The 27826-nt window shown below is 43.0% G+C and overlaps 1 protein-coding gene across 6 annotated transcripts in view; it reads left to right on the top strand.

The window, feature by feature from the left end:
* The window catches only part of LOC135517745 (CMP-N-acetylneuraminate-beta-1,4-galactoside alpha-2,3-sialyltransferase-like), an 87307-nt gene extending 62053 nt beyond the window's left edge, over positions 1–25254 (top strand). For all 6 annotated transcript variants that reach the window (XM_064942339.1, XM_064942346.1, XM_064942321.1 and 3 more), the window contains 3 exons: positions 15275–15421; positions 23467–23613; positions 25098–25254. In XM_064942339.1, coding sequence (XP_064798411.1) covers positions 15275–15421; positions 23467–23613; positions 25098–25187 — 384 coding nt within the window. In that variant the 3' untranslated portion in view covers positions 25188–25254. The remainder of the gene's footprint in view (positions 1–15274; positions 15422–23466; positions 23614–25097) is intronic.
* The last annotated feature ends 2572 nt before the right edge of the window (positions 25255–27826 follow it).

Raw genomic sequence — 27826 nt, 5'->3', positions numbered from 1 at the left:
GAGAATATCTTGGTATTTCTGGACACGTCAGAGTGTTTTCTTTCGAATGGTATCAATTATATGCATAGTCGAGCATCTTTTTGTGACAAAATATCTTGTTTAAAACGGGAACGTTTTTCATCCAAAAATGAAATAGCGCCCCCATAGATGTAAGAGGTTAAAGGGATATTTTGGGTGAGGTTACAGGTAGTTTTAACGAGCCAGTACTAACTAGCGTCACCCATAGACTTCCAGTCATTGCGCCGCTATTATGCTATTATGTCTTTTTAAGTGTTTGTTGCTTGACAAATGGGGCCCATCATTGTTGTGAATTCCTGTTGATGAAAGATCATCCAAGAGGCTCTGTTCGCTCCTAGAGCTAGATTAGCATCGAACGCATACATTCCGCCTGTTGCGGCAAACCGTTTCTCTTTGGCAGGTAAATAAAAAGGAACATCAATTTAGATGTTCAACCAATCAGGTATTCACATTCATTCAATTACCCTAGATTTAGGGTAGATATTTCTCTACGCATGATATGTGGGAACTGAATGATGAGATGCGGTCCGGTCTCCAAGCATGATTAATTCTCTCAGTAAACAACCTGTAACCCTGGTAACAAGGTAGTCAGTCAGATAACTGTTGACTGGAAACTGTAATCTGCTGTTTAGTCATTTTGGGAACCCTCATCAAAAGAAAAGTAATCCTGTTGATTGAATATTATCGTCACTTCATTGCTACCGGAGTAACTGCATCATAAGGGACCTAAACTATTGCAGTGGAAACATAACACACTTTGTATGTTTTTAGCGACTGCGGCTAGCAAGCCCCTTTGTGCTGTCATGTTTTTAACCCCTCACATTTTCACCTTGTTAATACCAGTAGGCCAGTTGTACACTGGTAAAGCCATGAGTAACTGTACAAAGAAAACTAGCTTCAGAAAACGCATGTTTTCTGACTCCTGTTACACTAATCCCTACACATAGACAACCCCTGTGCACTCTCTCCTTTTTGTCTGGCCCACTGGGAGATTTGTATGTAGCTTTGAACAGTTGCTCTGTGGGAGCTTTGATGTCTTTGGTCTGGCGGGGGCTCCTTTGTGTGGTGAGGGCGCTCACAGGTGGAAGGAATGCAAGGCCCTTTCAGAATGCCTCTCTCACCAGGTTTGAAAGGGAATGTTTCTCATGGCTTCTTTTATGTGGGTGGGAGGTGCGCTTTCGTAATAGTGCTTCTGAAAGTGACTCTCACCTGTGCTGTCATGGCCGTCCCCTTTTCCCCCCTCTCTCCTGGCAGAAGTGTTTTGATGAGTGACTGACACCTGACTAATGTTTTTTAAAGGTTGGAGAGTTTACCAACATTTCTTGCCCAGAGGGAGTTGGAAATGACATAATAAAAGTGTAATGACGGCCGTTTTATGGGCTCCAGACCAATTGTACTATTTTGGGTATTTTTTGAAAGCTGAACTTAACTTTCTTTGTACATAATGTTTCCACCATCATTTATATGACTGAAAGAGCTTCTGGACCATCAGAACGGCTAACACTAACCTAGATTTGGACGAGGACTTCTACTTCACTGAGTTGGAGGCGAAAGACATTCATTATCCTGGACCTGGCGTTGATCCCTGACACTTGTAGAAGGCGAAGACTGCTCTATATAGGCTGGCGCACGCTGACACCCTGGTGAGACTACGGCGGCGAATAAATAAATTGCCTCTACCCTCTGTTCTATTGGCGTATTGGCGAATGTGCAGTCGTTAGAGAATAAACTGGACGAGCTCTGCTCAAGACTATTCTATCAACGGGACATAGACTATGCTTCTCTGAGTTATGGCTGAACAAGGACATGGATAATATAAAGCTATCTGATTTTTCTATGCATCGGCGGGACAGAATGGCAAAGTCCAGTAAGATCAGTGGTGGTGGCCTTGTGTCTTCTATATTAACAACAGCTGTTCTGCAATCTCTGATGTTAAGGAAGTGTTAAAATACCTCATGATAAGCTGTAGACCATACTATTTACCAAGAGTTCATCCATTTGTTGTGGAGCTGTCTATTTACCACCACAAGCCAATACTGGCACTAAGACCGCATTCAACAATCTGTATTGGGCCATAAGCAAACAAGAAAATACTCATCCAGAGCTGGTGCTCCTAGTGGCAGGTGATTTTAATGCAAGAAAACTGAAATCCATTTTTACCTCTTTCTACCAGCATGTCTCCTGTGCATCTAGAGGGATAAAAACTTCTCGTTTACTCCACACCCAGAGACTCATACAAAGCTCTCCCCCACCCCTATTTGGCAAATTGGACCTTAACTCTATCCTCCCGCTTCTTGTTGACAAGCAAAAACTCAAACAGGAAGTACCAGTGATGTGGTCCGATGAAGCGGATGCTAAGCTACAGTACTGTTTTGCTAGCACAGACTGGAATATCTTTCGGCATTCATCTGACAGCATTGAGGAGTTTAACATATCAGTCACCGGCTTCATTAATAAGTGTATCGATGACGTTGTCCCCGCAGTGACCATACATGCATACATATTCCAACCAGAAGCCATGGATTACAGGCAACATCCGCACTGAGCTAAAGGCTAGAGCTGCCGCTTTCAAGGAGCAGGACACTAATCCGGACGCTTATAAGATATACCGCTACACCCTTGGAACCATCAAACAGGCAAAGTCTCAATACAGGACTAACATTGACTCCTTCTACATTGGCTCTGATGCTCGTCAGATGTGGCAGGGCTTGAAAACTATCATGGATTACAAAGGGAAACCCAGCTGAGAGCTGCCCAGTGACGCGAGCCTACCAGAAGGGCTAAATGCCTTTTTTATGCTTGCTTCAAGGCAAGCAACACTGAACCATGCGTGAGTGCACCAGCTGTTGCGAACGACTGTATAATCACGCTCTCCATAGCCGATATGAGTAAGACCAATAAACAGGTTAACGTTCACAAGGCCGGAGGGCCAGACGGATTACCAGGATGCATATTCGGAGCATGCGCTGGCAAGTATCTTCACTGACATTTTCAATCTCTCTCTGACCCAGTCTGTAATACCTACATGTTTCAAGTAAACCACCATTGTCCCTGTGCCTAAGGTAACCTGTCTAAATGACTACCGCCCCCGTGGTAACATTTGTAACCATGCTTTGAAAAGGCTGGTCATGGCTCACATCAACACCATCATCCCAGAAACCCTGGCCCCACTCCAATTTGCATAACGCACCAACAGATCCACAGATGACGCAATCTCTCTTGCACTCTACATTGCCCTTTCCCACCTGGACAAAAGGAATACCTACGTGATAATGCTGTTCATTGACTACAGCTCATCGTTGAGCCCTCCAAGCTTTTCACTAAGGTAAAGACCCTGGGACTGAACACCTACCTCTGCATCTGGATCCTGGACTTTTTTTGACGGTGGTAAGGGTAGGGAGGAAGTGAGGCCCTGGCAGAGTGGTGCCAGGAAAATAACCTCTGCTTCAACGTTAACAAATCGGAGTAGCTGATTGTGCATTTCAGGAGACTGCAGAGGGAGCACGCCCACATCCACAGTGGAGAAGGTGAAAAGCTTAAATTTCCTCGCCATACACATTACTGACCATATGAAATGGTCCACCCACACAGACGGTGTGGTGAAGGCGGCGCAACAGCACCTCTTCAACGTCAGGAAGCTGAAGAAATCTGGCTTGGCCACTAAGACCCTCACAAACTTTTACAGATGCACCGCTGAGCACATCCTGTCAGGCTGTATCACCTGGTACGGCAACTGCACCGTCTGCAACCTCAGGATTGTGCGGTCTGCCCAACTCATCACCAGGGGCACACTGCCTGCCCTCCAGGAAACCTGCAGCACCCGATGTCACAGGAAGGTCAAGAAGATCATCAAAGACCTCAGCCACGCGAGCCACGGCCTGTTCATGCCTCTATCATCCAGAAGGTGAAGTCAGTGCAGGTGCATCAAAGCTGGCACAGAGAAGCTGTTTTTCAGTTTCTATCTCAAGGCCATCAGACTGTTAAATAGTCATCACTAGCCGGCCTCCATCCGGTTACTCTGCCATACACCTTAGAGGCTGCTGCCCTATGTGCATAGTCATACAACACCAGTCACTTTAATGTTTACATACTGTTTTAACCACTTCTTATGTACAGTGAGACCATAGAGGTCTCAAACGTACTGAAAAGCAGTCTGGAGGTGATGAATATATGACTATCATCTGCATATAGATGCAACTTTGCTGGTTGCATCCCATTTCCCAAATCCTTAACACAAATTTAGAACAACACATGCACTAAAATTGAACATTGGGGCACACCTCTAATAATCTCAGGAAAGATAGACTTGTGATTGTCAGAATATACATGATGTGTTCTGTCAGAAAGATGGTTCCTAAACCAATTTACTGCCCCTTCACTGAGACCAATGTTACTTAGTCTAGCAAGCAACAATTTATGGTCAGCTGAATCAAATGCCTCTTGATAAATTAACAAACAGATTAGCATAATGTTGCTTTTTATCAAGTGCATTGATGTAATTTGCCACTGCCATAGCTGCAGTTGTGGTGCTGTGCCCCGAACTAAAGCCAGACTAAATCCCGCTTTGTATGTTATTTGTATGTTATTTTCAATTGCAAAGTTTTTTTAGCTAGGGTTTCATAGACTTTGGCCAGGATAGGATTATAGTTATTAGCATCTGAGGGATCACCACCCTTTAGCAGTGGGAGGACACAAGCTGATTTCTAAATGCTGGGTATGGAATTGGTCAAGAGATTCATGTTGAAAATGTGAGCCACAGGTTCAGTAATAATACCAGCTGCTGTCTTTAAGAGGTAGGTATCCAGGTTGTCTGGACCTGCAGGCTTTTTAGTGTCTATTGCCTTTAGTGCTTTATAGACCTCAGCATAAGAAACAGGCTCAAAGTTAAAATGGTTCACGTGAGGGCCTATATGATAGTTTACTGTAACAGAGCTTACATTAAAGGCCCTGGACACCACCATTATCAATAAGGAAACCAGCAGATATGCCGTGCTTGTTAAAAAAACTATATCAGCTTTATCCTTCCCTTTATTTGAACACTTATGTAAATAAGGTATTTCTGTTTTTTATTTATAATCCATTTGCAAACAATCTAAAAAACAGTTTTCACTTTGTCATTATGGGGTATTGTGTTGAGATTGAGGATTTTTTTAAATTTGAATTCATTTTAGAATAAGGCTGTAACGACTTGCTTCCATTCATCCACCAGCATAAGTGAGGTCGGGCACTGATGTTTGGCGATTAGGCCTGGCTCACAATCGGCCTTCTAAATCATCCCAAAGGTGTTTGATGGGGCTCTGTGCAGGCCAGTCAAGTTCTTCCACTCTGATCTCGACAAACCATTTCTGTATGGACCTCGCTTTGTGCACGGGGGCGTTGTCATGCTGAAACAGGAAAGGGTCTTCCCAAAACTCTTGCCACAAAGTTGGAAGCACAGAATCGTTGAATGTCATTGTATGCTGTAGCGTTAAGATTTCCCTTCACTGGAAGTAAGGGCCCTAGCCGGAACCATTATTCCTCCTCCGCCAAACTTTACAGTTGGCACCTATACATTCGGGCAGGTAGCGTTCTCCTGACATCCGCCAAACCCAGATTCGCCCGTTGGACTGCCAGACTGTGAAGCGTGATTCATCACTCCAGAGAATGAGTTTCCACTGAGTTCAATGGTGGCAAGCTTTACACTACTCCAGCCGACACTTGACATTGCACATGGTGATCTTAGGCCTGTGTGCCGCTGCTCTGCCATGGAGTCCCATTTTGTGAAGCTCTCGACGAACAGTTCTTGTGCTGAAATTGGTTCCAGAAGCAGTTTGGAACTCTGCAGAGTGTTGCAACCGAGGACAGACAATGTTTAAGTGCTTCAGCACTCGGTGCTCCCGTTCTGTGAGCTTGTGTGGCCTACCACTTCATGGCTGAGCCATTGTTACACCTAGACATTTCCTCTTCACAATAACAGCACTTACTGTTGACTGGGGCAGCTCTAGCAGAGCAAAAAATCTGACAAACTGACTTGTTGGAAATGTGGCATCCTATGACGGAACCACGTTGAAAGTCACTGAGCTCGTCAGTATGGGCCATTCTACTGCAAGTGTTTGTCTATGTAGATTGCATGGCTGTGTGCTCAATTTTATATACCTGTCAGCAATGGGTGTGGCAGAAACAGCCGAATCCACTAATTTGAAGGGATGTCCACATACTGTTGGTCATACATACATGCATACATACTCCGACATTGCTCATCCTGATATTTCTTAATTCCATTCTTTTAACTTTTACATTCATTTGTTTTGTTGTGTATTGTTATACATTAGGAACACAATCATTTCACTACACTCGCAATAACATCTGTTAAATATGTGTATGTGACCAATAACAATTTGATTTGGGAAGACCACTGCTCAGAATTAACTGTGAATCTTAAAGGAATGGCTAAAATGGACAAACATGAATAGTGTTTATAGTCTAAAAACAGCAACACACAATAAAGGGGACAGCCATGGGTGGAAATCCGTCCCCAGATCCAGTTGAAAGGCAGAGTTTGGTCTCCTAAGACAGTTTCGCTACTTGAAAGGTTTCTTCCATGCTAGGGAGTTTTACCTCTGCTTATTCTTAGCAGGTTTAGAGAGAGCGGGTCATACTTTCTAGCTGTACTGCACAATCTATAGATGTGCGTAGTCTGAAACTGGGACAGATAGTATTTGTCTTTCTCACGATCAGTGAGACATCTGTATAGATGTAGCATGCATGCATAGTACCTTCAAGTATTCACACCCCTGGACTTTTTCCAGATTTACAGCCTGTTACAGTCTAAATTTAAAACCCAAAGTGGAATTGTTTTTTGAAATTGTTAAAATCGTTGAAAATCTGAAATATCTTTAATCAAAAAGTATTGAATCCCTTTATGGCGAGCCCAAATACGTTTTGAAGTCAACATTTTCAGTTGCATGGACTCATTGTGCAGTAATATTGTTTAACATGATTTTTGAATGACTACCTCATCTCTGTACCCCACACATACATACACAATTATCTGTAAGGTCCCTCAGTTGAGCAGTTAATTTCAAGCACAGACCAGGGAGGTTTTCCAATACCTCACAAAGGCCACCGAGTTTTGTATATGTACTGACATGTACTGATAGATGCATGCACATTGCATATTGTTTTAAATGTTTGTAAATTGTAAGGTATTTTGTCTAACGTATATTTCGTTGTGTTTGAAATCAGTAAGACTAGCTGTCGCTAATGGGGATTCAAATATAATCTAAACCTATTAGTAGATGGGTGGAAAAAAAGTAGACATTGAATATCCCTTTGAGCCTTTGGGGTGAAGTTATTAATTACTCTTTGAATGGTGCATCAATACACCCAGTCAGTGTGAATACTTGAATGTACTAAAGTCGTTTTTTAGGGTATCTGTACTTTACTCTTCTATATTTTTGACAATTTTTACTTCACTACATTCCTAAATAAACAAATACTTTTTACTCCGTACATTTTCCCTGACACCCATAAGTACCCATGTTGAATGCTTAGCAGGACAGGAACATGGTCCAATTCAAGAACTTATCACAAGAACACCCCTGGTCATCCCTACTGCCTCTGATGTGGCGGACTCACTAAACACACATGCTTAATTTGAAAGTGATGTCTGGTGTTGGAGTGTGCAACTGGCTATTTGTAAATAAAAATGTAAACACAAGAAAATGGGGCCTTCTGTTTTGCTTAATTTAAGAAATACGTTTTTTTACTTTGATACTTAAGTATATTTAACTTTTAAAAAACTTTTACTCAAGTAGCATTTTACTGTATGACTTTTACTTGAGTAGTTTTCTATTGAGATATTTGTACTGTAACACAAGTAAGACAATTGGGTACTTTTCCCACCACTGCACACAGTCACTACAAAGATACAGTACAGGCGTCCTCAGTTGGCGGAGAGGAAGGAAACCGCTGAGGGGTTTCTGAGGCCAATGGTGACTTTTCAGCAATTTAGAGTTTAATGGCTATGATAGGAGAACACTGAGGATTGATCGATAACACTGTAGCCACCATACTAACTTAATTGACAGAGTAAATAGAAGTAAACCTGTACAGAATAAACATATATTCCAAAACATGCATCCTGTTTGCAATAAGGCACTAAAGTAAAACTGCAATAAATGTGGCAAAGCAGGGAACTTTATGTTCTCAATACAAAGTTATGTTTGGGGAAAATCCAACATCACTGAATACTACTTCATATTTTTAAGCATAGTGATGCATCATGTTTTCTTAGAGACAATGGGAGACAAATTCACCTTTCAGGAGGGCAATAACCTATACACTGAAGTTGCTTACTAAGAAAACATTGAATGTTCCCGAGTGGCCGAGTTACAGTTTTGACTTAAGTCGGCTTGAAAATCTATGGCAAGACTTGAAAATGGCTGGCAATGCTCAACAACCAACTTGACAGAGCTTGAAGATTTTTTTAAAAATAATAATGTGCATCTACTGTACAATCCAGGTGTGCAAAACTTTGATTTACCCAGAAAGTCTCACATCTGTAATAGCTGTCAAAGGTGATTCTAACACGTATTGACTCAGTGGGTTGAATACTTATCTAATCAATATTTATTGTTATTTAAAAAAATCTTCTTTTTTTATACATGTTTAAAACGTTCTACCACTTTGTCAGAGTAATCCATCTTAATCCCACTTTGTAACAACAAAATGTGGACAAGGCACTATACAGAAACATTTACCTACCAGTAAACAAGGATTAAGAACATTAGCCAAGCAGTATCTGTGTATATGCAAGAAGTCAAATCCAGATTATTTTAAACAAAGCAGAATCAGTCATTTAGCCTGTTAACTTTTGTTACATCCTCAGATGTAGGCTAGCTCTTCATTCCCTGGTTTTAACAGAAGACTGGGTTATTGAGAGTATCTTGATGGAGAGGCTTCTGAATATTATTTTGATAATTTGCTACAGTACTCATTTAACTACTTTGAGAACCATGCTGTAGGTCTGCTGTAGTCTGTTTGCTGTAAGTAAACGGCTCCAGACTGCCGGTGGAACAAGGGTTGTCTAAAGACACCCTCTAAACCACCCTGAGGCCACATAGTTCACGCAAGTCCTCCTTTGGGTCGGAATGCTGTTAAGTGTTCCCATTGTTTTCCCTGTTTGCCGTCATGGGAGTGCGAATGCACGGGTCTCACACACCGGATAACCCCGGCACGACCGGGAGAAGAGAAACTGACGTGACCCCCAGAGAGGGCAGAGGTCGTAGTGCATGTCAAGAAAAGCAAATTGGCAAATGCTTCAGGTTTCTCCTAACAAAGGGAGTAAGCATCGAAGTACCTCATAGAGTTTGGGTTGTTTTGGATTTTTGGTAACTGGAACCTTGGTCTGTCTGGCCAACCTGGTTTTCTCAGGGCATGTGCCCTTCAAAAACCTTCTCCCCCACCCTCCTTTCATATTTCTTTCTCAAGTTCCTCCCCCGTGGGACATTGTGATGAGACACTGTGAACCTCGTAAACTCTGAGTTAAACATGTACACAGCACTAATGACCTCCAGACAACCTTAATTGGGTTTGTTTGTAGCTTGGTGCTGCTATTTAGACCTTTAGTTACACTTAGTAGTACATTCCTGTGACCTGCTCTAGCCTGGTCTATAAACAAGTCCTGACGACTACCCCTTCGGTGATAGCAGATCGGAAGGAACCTGAATGGTGCAAGCAAAAAGGCAGAAGCTTTCCTAAGCCCATTGGAAGCCCAGCGCCTATTGCTTACAGGACACCTACAGTGGTGTAGGTGTCCTGACCTTCAGAACATCTAAAGAGTAGCCCTACTGGGGAGGGGGTATGGGGTTGTTTTTGGACAGGGAGTCCGTGTCCATCTCTCTGGTGTGCTCTTACCCTTTCCAATTTGGTCCAAGGTCTCGCCTGGCTGCTTGTAGCTGGGCGCAGGGTGACGCGTGTTTGTTTTTATTTGCATAGAAGGGCCTTATGATCATCTGTGTATGGCCTGCAGATATGAACTGTCCAACTTGCTTGCCCTTCTTTCCCTCTCTCTCCCCCTTTAGCCTTTTCTCCATGATCTCCCCCACTCATTCGGCCCCTCAAGCAATGGTTGTGAACTGGAACATGCACCGTGTAAAAATAATTTTACTGTAACAGCGTGGGTTCCGGAGGTTTATCGACCTCGGCTATACATAAACTGAAATGCAAACAGGAAGCCGTAGAGGCTAGACATCTCCAGGGCACTTTATTGAGGCCGCCTCCTTCCCATTGAGGAGCTCAACATGAGTGGCTTCTCTTCATCACTTCAATTGTACATCTATGGAGTGAATGCACCACAGGAGGTTGGCGGCCCCTTAATTGGGGAGAACGGGCTCGTGGTAATGACTTTAGTGGAATGCTATCAAAATACATCAAACATGGTTTCCATGTGTTTGCTGCCATACCATTCGCTCCGTTCCAGGCATTATGAGCCGTTCTCCCCTCAGCAGCCTCCACTCGAAATGCACAGTATGTTATATCATTGTGTTTATGTGTACGTGCACATTATGTTCTTGCCTCCGATGTGCCTAGGGCTACTATTAGGCATCTAATGGTATTTCTATGTGCTTTAGAGATGATTTGTTATCATATACACTACATGGCCAAAAGTGTATCTCTCTGTGTGTTGTCTAGGTGACAGGCAGGAAGCTATATTGTGTGTGTGTGTGTTTGTGTCTAGGTAAGTGTTGCAACCGAGGACCGAGTATTTTTACACGCTTCAGCACTCGGCGGCCCCGTTCTGTAAGCTTGTGTGGGTCAACCATTTCGCAGCTGGTCCGTTGTTGCTCCTAGACGTGTGGCTGAAAAAGCAGAATCAACTCGTTTGAAGGCGTGTTCACATACTTTTGGCCACGTTGTTAGAGGGATGTGTGGGCCGTAGAGGTTGAAAGTGTTATCGCTGCGATTACACATCGGTCAGGAATGTACAGACCTTTTGAGATAGTCTTCCATATACTTCAGGTGTTTAGATGCTTATGTTCTGCCACAACCTTTTCCAGTGAGGTATTTAGAAATCTTCTTGGGTGTTTTCGAATTTCGTGTTAGTGACATTCAGTCTTTTCAATACGACTGTCCTTGAGCACCACTTTCGTCAGACTGTTGGTTGCAAGAATTTTTCCCATTCAGATTGATCCCCCCCTTCTTGGTACACATCTCTATTCTTCCCCGGCCTGGCATTGTCTTGCTTTAATCCTGCCCTTGACTCTTGTGTAGGTTGATCTGTATTTTCCTATGACTTGGGAACGACTAGACAGAGCCACTTACCAGAGCCTCTGTTGTAGAGCACGTAGGTTGATTTGCCAGACTGCAAGTGAATGTTTTTCAAGTATGAGACTATTTGTGGAAAGTCACAAACCGTATCCAGCCATTCCTTTGATGGTGATCAACAGAAATAGTTAGTCTCCAGATAAAAAAAACACACCACTTGACATTTTGATATGATTTGTTAGGTCTACTCAACATACTTTCCCAGAAATGCTCCCATTTTATAAAATGATCTCCTCCGGGTCAATGGTGTTTACCAACCATACACATTCTGTTTTCCACAGACGCCTCATGGAAAAAAGTGTTTACCTTACCAAGTCTTACACCTGTTTTATGATTGTTGCTGAACAGTTAGGCAGTTAGAGCAGATGCCTTTTGGAAAGTAATTTCATATCATCTATTTGTTTTGTAACTCAGATTTGTTAAACCAAGCGACCTTTGTTTTTTTTAATGCCGTGTTAAGTGTTGAAGAGAAGATTTAGAGATTGAGTCAGAGGCTAGACTGAGGGAAGAGGCCAAGAAAGTTAGTGAAGGAAAGAGTGAGGTGAGAGAGCGAGTGAGAGAGGATGACTACCCTGTTTATAGAGTGATTTAACATTGGGCTGGCACGCTGCTGGGCTAGTTTAGAGGGTCACCGGCAGGAGTGACATCCATTGACTGGTGAAGGAGGAGGGCGACTCGGCCAAGAAGCCTCACTCACCCGCTGGTTTATGGGTCGGCTCAGTTACACATCCCACCGCGAGGGAAGAAAGCGTGGCGGTCGTTTAGCCTGACTCTCTCGTATCGCTTACGGGCTCAACGATCAATCGGGTTCCCCTTTCTCTCCGCAAAGTTGAAATTCCCAAACTGGAATGCTGGTGGGAGTTCTGGCCTCGTGCCAACCAGAGAAAACAGCTGGGGAATGTGGAAGATTTTGAAATAACCAGAGGCTTGAATGGGAAAATCAGACCCTGGCACAAACACCACAATGAGGACATTTGTGTATGCCGGGGCTGTAGAATAGGAATGTGAGCATTGATCTCACTGAGATGACAACATGTAGTATGGACTCATTCAACACTGTGTAGCATCTTAGATGGCCATGTAATACAATGATGTTCATGTCTTTCTGTTTTGTGGGTCGGTCCCTGGGTGACAACATATTTGCTTTAGTTTTCTGCTATGAGGAAATTAAACCCTGGATGTTTGGCTAGCAGACCTGTTATAAGTCTCATTACTGTGTGACCGGTTACCCACCTATAGCTCCCATGTCTGATTATTGAGTTAATCGGGGACCCACCCATAGGTTCCATGTCTGGTTATTGAGTTAACTTCTTTGGGGAAGGGGACAGTATTGGGAATTTTGGATGAAAAGTGTGCCCAAATTAAGCTGCTTGCTACTCAGACATAAAAGCTAGAATATGCATATAATTAGTAGGATATAAAACACTCTGAAGTTTCTAAAACTGTTTGAATGATTTCTGTGAGTGTAACAGAACTCATATGGCAGGCAAAAACCTGAGAAAAAAATCCAACCAGGAAGTGGCAAATCTGAGGTTTGAAGTTTTTCAACTCTGCCCCTATCGAATACACAGTGGGTTATTGGTCATGTTGCACTTCCTACGGCTTCCACTAGATGTCAACAGTATTTAGAAACTGGTTTGAGGGTTCTACTATAAAGGAGGGGCTCATAAGAGCTCTGAGGGAGTGGTCTGGCAGAGTGCCACAGCCTCAGTCTCGCGCGCTCACGTGAAAGGCAGCTACATTCCACTTCATTTCTGAAAATAAAGGAATTGTCCGGTTGGAATATTATTGAAGATTTATGTTAACATCCTAAAGATTGATTCTAAACATCGTTTGACATGTTGCTACGAACTGTAACGGAACTTTTTTTGACTTTTCGTCTACTCCTAGTGAAAGCGCGTCATGAATGTGGATTGTGTACTAAACGCGCAAACAAAAAGGAGGTATTTGGACATAAATTATAGAGTTTATGTGTGACTAGGTAATGACCTAGGTACTGGTGTCCTGTCGTCGTAAAGCCTTTTTGAAATCGGACACTGTGGCTGGATTTACAACAGGGTTATCTTTAAAATGGTGTAAAAAACTTGTATGTTGAGGAATTTTAATTATGGGATTTTTGTTGTTTTGAATTTGCGCCCTGAAATTTCACTGGCTGTTGGGGAGGTGGGACGCTACCGTCCCACATATCCCAGAGAGGTTAACAGAATATGAACTTTTAAAAAGGATATTTTCCCTTGACAGTTACTTAATCTAATAATCCAGACCAATTTAATCATAAATCTGTCACGAGAGAAGGGGGAACAGCCATTTCCTTTAGGCTATACCACAACCCAACACAGCCACCGCCCTACACAAGCCATACACGTCTGCTCACCCCATAGTGTGTGTGTGTTTGTGCTCGCACATCCATATGTGCGTATGTATGGTTGACTCCGGTTTGGCATGGCGTGTGAGTGAGTAGGACAGGATCATTCTGCAGCTTCCTGTTTTATCTGTTCAAACGGCCCATCTCCTGACTCACCTACCCATGTCACAGCTCAGGGGAAATCACTTCCTGTCCCCCAGGGGCCCATTCAGAGACAGTTCTTTGGGTTCTGAGTGATAGAACTTCATTACATACAGAAACCTGTAGAAATAGGCTAAATCTCTCATTTGATGCTATAAGTAGCTTTATTGGAAATGATCAGTGTTTATTGAAAATCACTGCTGTTACCTGCTAATTGGATGTACCCTTATCAAGCCCTCTCTCTTAATGTTTGTCTGACTCAGACATGACACTCGTGTGTGTGTGTGTGTGTGTGTGTGTGTGTGTGTGTGTGTGTGTGTGTGTGTGTGTGTGTGTGTGTGTGTGTGTGTGTGTGTGTGTGTGTGTGTGTGTGTGTGTGTGTGTGTGTGTGTACGTGTACTGTCTATTTGAGTCGGCACCATGCTCTCCACTGTAAAACAAATTACTTACTGCTGCTACAGCTCTGCCAAACAGATCCCCTAACACAAGCAGCGTGTTGACAGTAGAGATGAGGTTTTCCTGCCACGGCTTGCGGAGGGCTCGGAGGCCCCTGGTTAAAAACACGTGATCTAACCACCTATTCCATTATTCCCTTCTAATATCAAGGCGGCAGGGCGGGCGTCTGAATATTTGAACAGGTTTCCCATTTACATCTGCCGACCCCTTTGAATTGTGTGCAAGGTAGTCAGTCAACCTGTGCTGTTTGTGGCAGACTGCTACTGTTAGTGTGTGTGTGTGGCTTATCACAGTACAGGCATGATGCCTGAGGGATGTTTTCAGAGGACAAGAGCTAGCCGTAGCTACTTAGTTAACATTATTAAATATTTTTGTGGATTTGGCAGATATTTGTGAAAAATTACTTCAGATTTGTATCTTTATATTCTGACTTTACATTCACATGTGTAGCTCCAACTTTCATTGTCTTGAGTGAAGTATGCGCAAAAGTCTGTTTTTGGCATTCCGGAGCATATGAAGTCAGACAACAGGCCAGTACGTGTCCTTAGATTTGGGAGTATTTTACCTCCGGTGTGGTGTAGCCAGTCGGGTCTGGTCTCTGATGATTGGAGTAGGAGGTACCAGAGGGGTGTGAGTGCTCCCGGAACCTCTGCTGAGGTCAGGGTGTGATTTGGCTCACTTCCTGTAACACTTCCTAGCTGATGAGGGGGCGCTGCTGTGGTCGTAATTATAGTCGATTGGCCATCCTCCATGTTACCCCCAAGGCACAGAGCCATTTTCTCAGTCCGTGTAGGGAGTGAGTTTGTAGGTGGGCCTCTGGTTGATGTGACCTTTTGTCAATGTTATAAAAGATCATCTCTTTGTGTTTGAAACTCTGGCTACCTCATACTAAGTGCTCCTTTGACCCCCCCCAAAATTACAAATTGGATTAACATTTTTTAATTTCAATGCCTTTCCTGAAACTCACCATCTTTCTTCCCCTCTCAGCGGGGTACAGAGGGCTTCTGGAAGTCTGTGGCACACTACGTCCCCAGGGAGCCCACAGAGATGCGCATCCTCAACCCCTACTTCATCCAGGAGGCTGCCTTCCAGTTCATCGGCCTGCCGCTCAATAACGGCCTCATGGGCAAAGGGGTGAGTGACACTCGAACAGAAACCCGCTCCAGTTTCATGAAAATATTAACCTGGGAAGAATGTCCTGAAAAAAAACATGTATGATGCTGTTTGCGGAAAATGTCTTCAGTCACCTGGATTCAGGTGGATAAGATTCAGCTCAGTTTGCAGTCTGCACGCAAACACATATGCAGACATGCATTCACACATTCAGTACAAAATGCACAGACTCTTACTCACTTTTTTTAAGTTCAAGAATACAAACACAGGCACACCCTGACAGAATCGCATTCCCGCTTTCACTCTCCCACACATGCGACGAAACGGTAGAACGGTTACACAGGCAGCCGGGAGCCTTTGACCGAGCGCGCGGTCATAACCAAAGTCGGTTGGACACACTTCAGGCCCCAAACAGTAGATCTGCTGTTCCTATGACAACCACCACAACGCAGCACCTTGCCATGCCATCACAGGAAATTAAACCGTTAAAGGGATACGGCGAGATTCTGGTATTTTAAGCCATTTTATTTACCCAGAGTCAGATGATGTGCAGTATGAAGGAAGTTAGTGGCCGTTTTGCCAGGCTAACTAGCGTTAGCTTAATGACTGCAAGTCTACAAGTACGGTAGCATTATCCCGCAGTATGAATGACTAATTATAGATGGTCACGGAGCCACAAAGGAGTCGTTAAAGAGCGACAAGGCTTCAGGGCCACATTTTACAATGTTTTTTAAAGTAACTGTTTACCGAGGGAAAATGAAGGGCTAGATGTATTACTTCCTTAAATCCTCCACATAGATTCAGTTTGTTCTCATTTTGGTTTTGAGGAGGGCATCAGATGAGGCTGTAGATTCTGGACTGCCACACGGTCTGCTTGTTTTCATCTCTCCTTGGCACCTAACTAGTCAATCAAATTAATTGATTGTCTTCATGAGGCCACTTACCTGGTTTACTGGGACCGTGTTTGGCTGATCAAAGGGAAAAGTCCAGCAGATGCCCTCCAGGATTGGAACTGTACAGCAGACTGGCTTGAAAGGCTAAAGTTCCACAGAGGAGAGCAAGGGAGATGGGTTAGGCCGGGGGTAGGGAGGTGGGCTGCGAAAGGGGTTAGGGAGTTGGGAAGGGGTACAAGAAATGTACAGCCTTCTGCCCTGAACACCTGGTCTACAAGAACATGTGTAGAACATGTGGGGAGCCCTGGTACCCCCTCAGTGTGTGCGGGTGGGTGGGGGGGCGGGGCTGTCCAAAACAACAATACTGATCAAGGCAGGGTGTAGCCTGACACATCATTCCCCTAAAATGCCCACCTTTCTTGCCCCTGATTAGTACTTGTGTGTGTTTGCGGGCTCACACAGCAGGGGGGACCCTAAGCTACACCTGCCCTAGGGCTCCAAATCAAGCTGACGATTTAGAGGGGGCCTCAACCCCTCCAATTGTCCTCCCCATGTACCCCTAGGCTTAGAGGAAGTGAAGGTCTGCCCTCTCAAACTACTGTGACATTGGGGGAGCGGCTCTTTAAGCAAATTGTTGATCACGTTCAGATCAGGACAAGTTAACAACTTGGGCCCAGAACAAAGCCATGCGCAACGGGGAGTGGGAAAGGAGGGTGGTGCCAGACCAGTCACAGACTAGGAGCAAGATAGCACATTTAAAGGAAGATGGAGAATACAACGGTTCATATAGGCATTTTCAGTTTTGATTTGATTTCCCAATGCTTGCTTGAAATACCTAGTGCTCTTAGTGGAAAGGGTGTTGGGTCATTGACGACAAACTCATCTCACCTTCTTATAACGCTTTTTTCCTATATTGCACCCCAACATAAGATACTACATACTATAAAAAAGTGACATGGCGCGGGTTGACTCATAACCCGCAGTCCCCACGATTATATCTGCTGGGCGGGCGGGTTTAGGGTCATGAAATATTGTGTGGATAAAGGCCGGGTTGAATAAAGAAAGAACAATACATTTAAAAAAATATATATATATACACACACATACAGTTGAAGTCGGAAGTTTACATACACTTAGGTTGAAGTCATTAAAACTTGTTTTTCAACCATTCGACAAATTTATTGTTAACAAACTATAGTTTTGGCAAGTCGGTTAGGGCATCTACTTTGTGCATGACACGTCATTTTTCCAACAATTGTTTACAGACAGATTATTTAACTTATAATACATTGTATCACAATTCCAGTGGGTTAGAAGTTTACATACACTAAATTGACTGTGCCTTTAAACAGCTTGGAAAATTCCAGAAAATGATGTCATGGGCTTTAGAAGTTTCTGACAGGCTAATTTACATAATTTGAGCCAATTGGAGGTGTACCTGGGGATGTATTTCAAGGCCTACCTTCAAACGCAATGCCTCTTTGCTTGACATCATAGGAAAATCAAAAGAAGAAATTTGTAGACCTCCACAACTCTGGTTCATCCTTGGGGACAATTTATAAACGCCTGCAGGTACCATGTTCATCTGTACAAACAATAGTACGCAAGTATAAAAACCATGGGACCACGCAGCCGTCATACCGCTCAGGTATGCGAAAAGTGCAAATCAATCCCAGAACAACAGCAAAGGACCTTGTGCAGATGCTGGAGGAAACCGGTACAAATGTATCTAAATCCACTGTAAAACGAGTCCTATATCGAGATTACCTGAAAGGCCGGTCAGCAAGGAAAAAGCCACTGCTCCAAAACCGACAGACTAAGGTTTGCAACTGCACATGGGGACAAATATTGTACTTTTTGGAGAAATGTCCTCTGGTCTGATGAAACAAAAATATAACTGTTTGGCCATAATGACCACCAAGCTGAAGGTCACCATCCCAACCGTGAAGAACGGGGGTGGCAGCATCGTGTTGTGGGGGTGCTTTGCTGCAGGAGGGACTGGTGCACTTCACAAAATAGATGGCATCATGAGGGAGAAAAATTATGTGGATATATTGAAGCAACATCTCAAGATATCAGTCAGGAAGTTAAAGCTTGGTCACAAATGGGTCTTCCAAATGGACAATGACCCCAAGCATACTTCCAAAGTTGTGGCAAAATGTCTTAAGGACAACAGAGTCAAGGTATTGGAGTGGCCATCACAAAGCCCTGACCTCAATCCTATAAAAAATGTGTGGGCAGAATTGAAAAAGCGTGTGCGAGCAAGGAGGCCTACAAACCTGACTCAGTTACACCAGCTCTGTCAGGAGGAATGAGCCAAAATTCACCCAACTTATTGTGGGAAGCTTGTGGAAGGCTACCTGAAATGTTTGACCCAAGTTACACCATTTAAATGCAATGCTACCAAATGTCAGGAATTGTGAAAAACTGAGTTTAAATGTATTTGGCTAAGGTGTATGTAAACTTCCGACTTCAACTGTATATATAAATTATTAGGCAAGGCTACATTGAGGTTTTGCTTTTTAGGCTATCGGTCATTACTGCTTAAACTTTAGGGCTTAACTTTACGAGCCAAATAGCCTACATGCCAATCACCAAACGCTTTTGGGAAAAGGCGGAAAAGTTAGCTTCGATCCACTAAGGTAAAAAGGACAATGCCTGAGTTTAATTAAATAAGAAATGGAGATTTTGAAAATAGAAAGGGAGGACCAGAAAAGTAATGTTTGGGAAAGATTTGGTGAAGTGGTAAAAAGAGGATGATAGCAGTGCCGGCAATGTTATGTGTGATGATTGTGAGGCGCTATAGAAATTAGACAGTCACAAGACGTGCCATAGGCCTATTTGAACTGTAGCCTACTGTTCAGATGGGTTATATGGACACTGACTATAACCTTTCACATTAGTCTTAATATTAACTCCTGCAGAACTAAACATTTCTTGCAGTAAAATGATACACCAAATGTACATTTTGACTCGTGAACAGGAGTAGAGAAATATGATTCCTTGAGCATTTTCAGCATCTACAGACGGTCATCTATCTTTATCAGCATCATAAAAGCTGATAGTATTAAAACCGCTGGCTTTCATCAAGCTACCCACTCAAGAAAAAGCTTCAAACTGTAACCAATGGTTCAGGTTATCAGTCAACCTACCAGGGTAGTTAAACAGCACAGGAGTGAAATCATCAACATGTATTGATTACATCTTCACTAATGCTGCAGATCCATTGGATATAGTGATCACAATATAGTAGCCATATCTAGGAAAACCTAAGTTCTAAAGGCTGGACCTAATATAGTGGTATAAAAGGTCATACAATAAGTTTTGTAGTGATTCCTCTGTTGTTGATGTAAAGAATGTGTTTGTGTAATCCATGGTGTGTAATGAGGAGAAAATAGATGTTTCACTTGACACATTTTATGAAATTGCTTATCCCAGTTACTAATAAGCATGCACCCATTCAGAAAATTACTAAAAACTGTTAAATCCCTGTGGATTGATGAGGAATTGAAAATTATATGGTTGAGAGGGATGAGGCAAAAGGAATGGCAAATAAATCTGGCTGCACAACAGAATTAAAATAAGAAACTATATTATGAACCAAAGATAAATGACAAAGAATGATAGAAAAACGCTTTGGAGCACCTTCAACTAAATTTTGGGAGAAAGGCGAACTCAGCTCCATCATTCATTGAATCAGATATCTCATTCATGACAAAACCGACTGATATTGCCAACTACTTTAATTATTGTTTAATTGGCAAGATTAGCAAACACTACACATCCATGTACATCTGACCAAATTGTGAAAGACAAGAATTGCAATTTTGAATTCTGTAAAGTGAGTGTGGAAGATGAAAAAAACACTCGTCTATCATCAAGGATAAGCCACTGGGGTCTAACAACTTAGGATAATAGTGGACAATATTGCCACTCCTATTTGCCATATTTTCAATTTAAGCCTACTAAAAAGTGTGTGCCCTCAGGCCTGGAGGGAAGAAAAAGTAATTCTGCTACTTAGTGGCTCAAATAGCCTACCTATCAGCCTGTTACCAACCCTTGGTAAAACATTGTGTTTAACCAGATACAATGCTATTTTACAGTAAACACATTTACAACAGACTTTCAGCACGCTTATAGGGGAAGGACATTCAACAAGCAGAGCACTTACACAAATGACTGATGATTCGCTGAGAGAAATTGATAATAAGATTGTGGGGGCTGTTAGACTTCAGTGCTATATTGTGGAAAAGTTACCTGTCTAACAGAACAACGAGGGTGTTCTTTAATGGAAGCCTCTACAACATAATCCAGATAGAATCAGGAATTCCCCAGGGCAGCTGTCTAGGCTCCTTACTTTTTTTCAATCTTTACTAACGACATTTGAGTAAAGCCAGTGTGTCTATGTATGTGGATGACTCAACACTACACGTCAGCTATTACAGCAACTGAAATGACTGCAACGCCTAACAAAGAGCTGCAGTTAGTTTCAGAATGGGTGGCAAGGAATAAGGTAGTCCTAAATATTTCAAAAACTATTGTATTTGGGACAAATGATTCACTAAACCCTAAACCTCAACTAAATATTGTGATAGATAATGTGGAAATTGAGCAAGTTGAGGTGACTAACCTGCTTGGAGTAACCCTGGATTGTAAACTGTCATGGCCGAAACATACAACAGTAGCTAAGATGGGGAGAAGTCTGTCCATAATACAGTGCTTCTCTACCTTCTTAACAGGCTCTAGTTTTGTCACACCTGTACTACTGTTCAGTTTTGTGGTCTGGTGCTACAGAGATTACAATTGGCTCAGAAAAAATTACAATTGGCTCAGAACAGGACAGCACAGCTGTCCTTTGGATGTACAGTGGGGCAAAAAAAGTATTTAGTCAGCCACCAATTGTGCAAGTTCTCCCACTTAAAAGGATGAGAGAGGCCTGTAATTTTCATCATAGGTACACTTCAACTATGACAGACAAAACGAGAGAAAAAAATCCAGAAAATCACATGGTAGGATTTTTTAATGAATTTATTTGCAAATTATGGTGGAAAATAAGTATTTGGTCAATAACAAAAGTTTCTCAATACTTTGTTATATACCCTTTGTTGGCAATGACAGAGGTCAAACGTTTTCTGTAAGTCTTCACAAGGTTTTCACACACTGTTGCTGGTAATTTTGGCCCATTCCTCCATGCAGATCTCCTCTAGAGCAGTGATGTTTTGGGGCTGTTGCTGGGCAACACGGACTTTCAACTCCCTCCAAAGATGTTCTATGGGGTTGAGATCTGGAGACTGGCTAGGCCACTCCAGGACCTTGAAATGCTTCTTACGAAGCCACTCCTTCATTGCCCGGGCGGTGTGTTTGGGATCATTGTCATGCTGAAAGACCCAGTCACGTTTAATCTTCAATGCCCTTGCTCGTGGAAGGAGGTTTTCACTAAAAATCTCACGATACATAGCCCCATTCATTCTTTCCTTTACACGGATCAGTCGTCCTGGTCTCTTTGCAGAAATACAGCCCCAAAGCATGATGTTTCCACCCCCATGCTTCACAGTAGGTATGGTGTTCTTTGGATGCAACTCAGCATTCTTTGTCCTCCAAACACGGCGAGTTGAGTTTTTACCCAAAAGTTCTATTTTGGTTTCATCTGACCATAATGCATTCTCCCAATCTTCTTCTGGATCATCCAAATGCTCTCTAGCAAACTTCAGACGGGCCTGGACATGTACTGGCTTAAGCAGGGGGACGTGTCTGGCACTGCAGGATTTGAGTCCCTGGCGGAGTAGTGTGTTACTGATGGTTGGCTTTGTTACTTTGGTCCCAGCTCTCTGCAGGTCATTCACTAGGTCCCCGCGTGTGGTTCTGGGATTTTTGCTCACCGTTCTTATGATCATTTTGACCCCACGGGGTGAGATCTTGCGTGGAGCCTCAGATCGAGGGAGATTATCAGTGGTCTTGTATGTCTTCCATTTCCTAATAATTGCTCCCACAGTTGATTTCTTCAAACCAAGCTGCTTACATATTGCAGATTCAGTCTTCCCAGCATGGTGCAGGTCTACAGTTTTGTTTCTGGTGCCCTTTGACAGCTCCCTGGTCTTGGCCATAGTGGAGTTTGGAGTGTGACTGTTTGAGGTTGTGGACAGGTCTTTTATACTGATAACAAGTTCAAACAGGTGCCATTAATACAGGTAACGAGTGAAGGACAGAGGAGCCTCTTAAAGAAGAAGTTACAGGTCTGTGAGAGCCAGAAATCCTGCTTGTTTGACGGTGACCAAATACTTATTTTCCACCATAATTTGCAAATAAATTCATTAAAAATCCTACAATGTGATTTTCTGGATTTTTTTTCTCATTTTGTCTGTCATAGTTGAAGTGGAAGAACTTGCACAATTGGTGGCTGACTAAATACTTTTTAGCCCCACTGTATACAAAGAGCAAACCATTAATAATATTCATTTAAATCTCTCCTGGCTCAAAGTACAGGAGAGATTGACTTCATTACTACTGTGAGTGCTATTAACATGTTGAAAGCACAGAGCTGTCTGTTTTTAAACGACTAGCACACAGCTCAGACACCCATGCATACCCCACAAGATATGCCACCGTCTCTTCACAGTCCTTAACAGACTATGGGAGGTGAACAGTACTACATAGAGCCATGACTACATGGAACTCTGTACCACATCATCAGGTAACTGATGCAAGCAATAGAATCCAATTTTTTTTAAACAGATAAAAATACACCTTATGAAACAGCGGGGACTGTGAAGCAACACAAACATAGGCACTAAACACATGTACACATGGATTTTGTGTTGTAGATATGTGCTAGTGGAGTATGGGCCTGAGGGCACTCACTTAGTGTGTTGTGAATTCTGTAGTTAATGTATTGTAATGTTTTTAAAATTGTATAACTGCCTTAATTTTGCCGGACCCCAGGAAGAGTACTTGCTGCATCGGCAGCAGCTTATGGGGACCCATAATAAATACAAATACATAAAATATGCAACCAAGTCGAACTGAAATCCTATCAGAAACATGTGGGGTCGTTTTCACAGCTTTTGTCTTAGTCAGGTGTTTGCAGATGGGTTATTAAATATTGCAGGCGGGTGCAGTTGAACAAACAGCTGATCCGTGCACCACTAATGGCCATCTCTGCTTTTCCTTCTCCAGAACATTCCAACCCTGGGGACCGTCGCCATAACAATGGCGCTGCATAACTGTGATGAGGTGGTGGTGGCTGGCTTCGGTTATGACATGAACATGCCTCACGCACCCTTGCACTACTACGAAACAGTCAAGATGTCCGCCATCAAAGAGGTGCGTGTTTTTGTTGCATTCATTTCAACTGGAAATGTGTGCATCTCAGTAGTCTTCGAGTGGCGTGTCCTCTCCTTGTCTACGCTAAGTCAATGTGAAAGAACTGGAAGGGTGAAAACGCATTGTCAGTGCACAAATCCACTGTATTGCTATCCCCGATCCTGTGTTTTCAGGAGAGTGCAGGTGAGAGAGCGGAGACTACATTGGCTCCCCGCTAGACCTGTTAGACTGACGAGAGTGTTATTCCATTATCTGTGTCTTTTGATTGGCTCTCGTATCCCCCCTCCTCCCTTTGAACTATGACCAAATAAATTACCCCAAGATGGAGCGTTTTAATCCTCCACTCCAGACTTCATCAGTGTTCTGTTATTACAGATGTCACAGAGGGGAGCTGACGTAGGAACTAGGAGCTCAGAATGATAACCTTTGTCTAAACTCCCAGTGAACTCCTGACATTTGCCATGTTGAGCAATGCAATCAATGGAAACATCATCTAGTAGGTATATAGTCATTGGAACACTAAAAGACTACCGCTCCCTCATGTCCTTCCGTTGGTGGTAATGTGCTGAGGTCACCTCTGAGGCGGTGATGAGATGCAGTAGTATCCTTACTTACTCACTGTCTGACGTGAACTAGCCCCCTCCTTCAGCCAGCGTTACCCACCGTAGACGCGAGATGGATCAAGGTGCACTTTGGGGTGTTTTTCAACTTTCTCTAGCTTAGTGTAAAGGGGTCATACAGGAGTGAATGTAGAATACCACACTGTACAGCATGGCTGTACACAGCATTTGTATGTGTGTGTTATGTGTATGCAAAGATGTGTTAAAGCAAGAGCAAGAGGGAGGTTGCTTCCATATCATCTACTTTCTGAACTAGCTCCTCATCCCTGGACTTTCAGCCTGAATCAGATAGCAAGGCCTGAAGAGAGACACCGGTGTTACCGCTCACATGGGTTTCCCGACCATGCTCCCTGCAGAGCATTGAAACCCTAGCCCTGGTTCCGTGTGAGTGAGATCCGTCAGTGTCCGGGCCGACCCAGACAGGCCAGGGGCACTCGAGCGGCTCGGTCTCACAGCTTGGAGCCAGGTGGGTTCCCTGGGGCAGCTGTGGGGCCAGGTTCAGCCCAGTCCTTGCACTCTCAGGCCCCTGAGCCCATCCCCTGCTCTGGTTACACACTCTGCCAACCGGACTGAGGGCCTGGATCACAATGGGGAGGGAAACGCGGTGTGGCTCCATATACACACAAACACTCTAATCTATCACACATTTATCAGAAAAACAATGCATGCTTTTACTAAAGTGCCTATGGCAATGCTCTTAACCAGGTCAAGTGAAATATTTTGATGCAGAGAGATGATGCAAACAGAATAGAATGCAAGGAACGTCCTTCAAGTTTAGGCTGATGAGAACAGGGTCTTTGAACCTGAACGGCATTCATCTGACATTCTTCTTGTTTCTGATTGTGTTCCCTTGCACCTCCACAGTCCTGGACACACAACATATCCAAGGAGAAGGAATTCCTCCGCAAGCTGGTGAAGGCCAACATCATCACGGACCTGACTAACGGCATCTGAGTCTGACCATCCAAGAGGTTTGCCTTTTCCCAAAAGAACTACAGAACAGAGGATGCTGGGAATAAACCTGGGGGGTGGTGGGGGGGTGGTGGGGGGGAGGACCCTTGGAACCTTGGAACCCAGACCCTGGTGGTCTGCACACTGTCTGAGTTTTTATGTAGAGGAGATTTAAGCGGATGACTCGAAGGAAAGGCGCACATGTGCCTTCTGACCCAGAGGCTCCTGTCTGACACAGCCAGGAGGGACGGGCATGGATCGAACGCCAGTAATCGGACAACCGCGTTTACCATTTTGAAACCAGCGAGCATCGAATGAAACATGAGTGGTATGGAAGAGGAGGATGGAAGGTCTGACAGACAGATGTAGAGACTGACAGACTGCAGGAGAGAGCCAGGGACAGATAGTTACAGCAGTGCCAAATGTACCTCGTTACAATGGGGGGAGGAGAATACCTCTCCCTCTACTGCCTGAATGTATTTACTTTAACAGTGTAAATGTCAAAGATTTTTACTATGCTTTTTAACAAGCTCCAGCGACCTCCACCCCATCCCCAGTTCTCTCAGTACTGTCTTTCCCGGCGAGCCTCCTTCCAGGCCTGGCGGGGAGAAACCTTTTTCAAACCTCTATCTCCCCCTTCTCACTTCCATATCGGCAGGCGTTTTTGAGGCCACCGTGCGTTTTGAGATGAGCATTTTGGATTTTAACAGGAAGTTTAAACATGGATTATTTTATCTTGGTTGAATTTATTTATAATTTAAGGCATAGATGGAGCACTAACTTTCCTTTCCGTCTAACAGTTCGCCATAACTTGCTTCCTCAATGACTCACTGTGGTGTCATAAGTTGTTGAGTAGATGTCCCTCAAATCCTAGTATTTCTATTATGGCTCTTCAGAAAGTGTTGTGAATACCATTATGTGAGCGGTGGGGCAGCAGCCTAGGTTACCAGCCACGCAGTGAGAGTGGCGATGGGAACTCTCCATTATTTGTGTGGTGCTGAGAAACATTCCTAATTTGTCCACATGCAGAGCTTATGTTCCCTTCCGCCATGAAACTATATGTTGCCAAGTTTATTTTCCCAGACTCGTAGCACAATCGAAAATTGTTAACTTAACCTTTATTTTTATTTCTCCTGTTATGATGGTTGAATATACACCATCATGGAAACAGTGAAATGCCCGTTTTAGAGACAACAACCTGGTAGATGGATACACATTTAAAGGGCAAGCAGGTGTTTGTTTACGATAATTCTGTTTATTATCAGTTAATTATTACATTAATTAACTTTGCACAGGCTATATAAAGTTTCAATCTGTGGCTGGTAAAAGTTTGAGTAGCCAATTTTTGCAGCCTTATAGCCTATTCGATTCTGGGAATTGTTTGTTTCAAATTAAACAATATTGAATGTAAAGGTATTGTTTTATGTCGGCTGTAGGCTTTCATTAGTTAAGAAGGCTAATTGGAAGGCTCTTTTTAAAAGCGATTTGAGTTAATGTGCTGCATTGTGAATTATAAGAGAGGTTTATCATTCTTAGTTCATGGCATTCTTTTATCCAAATCTTGAATAGACATGCAGACAAATTAATACAGGGAAGGGGAACACCTATTACCCTCCTACTCTGGAGTCATAAAAACAATTTAAATATATACTTTTTTTGGCGGGTCACGGATCGGCTCTCTGAACAATTCTATGTGGTTGGTTCGGGTTGTGGAGAAATATCTGTCCTGATGTCAAATATCGGTTGGAGCTCGGCATTGATGTTCCGGACTCTTGCAAGATTGCAGTAAATTATCCACAGGAGTTCTATTATAATACCCTTTTGACTTGCAATACTGGTATTACAATGTGAAAGCTTACTGGTCCCAAGTTTCTCAGCAAAAAAAACGCCCATTTATTTGTTGTTGTTCGTTACAGTTAAGTATTTAAGTGTTGCTCCATGCACTGCAGTGGTTCAGTATTGACCAGATAAGACCACGCTATGGTTGCATTTTCTGCCTCCCTCGCCGCTTCCCTCAACATCTTCAACAAAACTTAAGAATGTCATTTTTAAGATTTGAATATTTAAAAATGTACCGAATGTAATAATCAGCTTTATATGGTGAATTTTATTATGACATATGCTTTTTGTTTGTACCTTTTTTGGGGTGACATTTGAGTTGTTTTTTTGAAAGTCAGTAATTTTCTATGAGACTTTTTAAATTAATAAGATTTTTTTTTGTGCTTCCTGGACTGGACAGGAATTTAAACAGACCCCAACCCTGTTTTTCCAGCCTGGTCACTAAGCAGAATATAGCTATTAAAACTGGAGTCACCAATGACATCATACAGGAAACCTCACCATATCACTCATTGGGAGAGGTCTATATCAGTTATCACCTTGCCCTGTGCAATCAATCACTGGCAAGGTCATTACACTTCAAATCACAAGTGTTGCTGTTTCTTTTTATATTATATACAGTGGGGAGAACAAGTATTTGATACTCTGCCGATTTTGCAGGTTTTCCTACTTACAAAGCATGTAGAGGTCTGTTATTTTTTATCATATGTACACTTCAACTGTGAGAGACGGAATCTAAAACAAAAATCCAGAAAATCACATTGTATGATTTTTAAGTAATTAATTTAAATTGTGTTGCATGA

The sequence above is a fragment of the Oncorhynchus masou genome, chromosome 3 (genome assembly GCF_036934945.1).
Source record: "Oncorhynchus masou masou isolate Uvic2021 chromosome 3, UVic_Omas_1.1, whole genome shotgun sequence".
Taxonomy (NCBI): Eukaryota; Metazoa; Chordata; class Actinopteri; order Salmoniformes; family Salmonidae; genus Oncorhynchus; species Oncorhynchus masou.
This window is presented reverse-complemented; position numbering and strand designations above follow the sequence as displayed.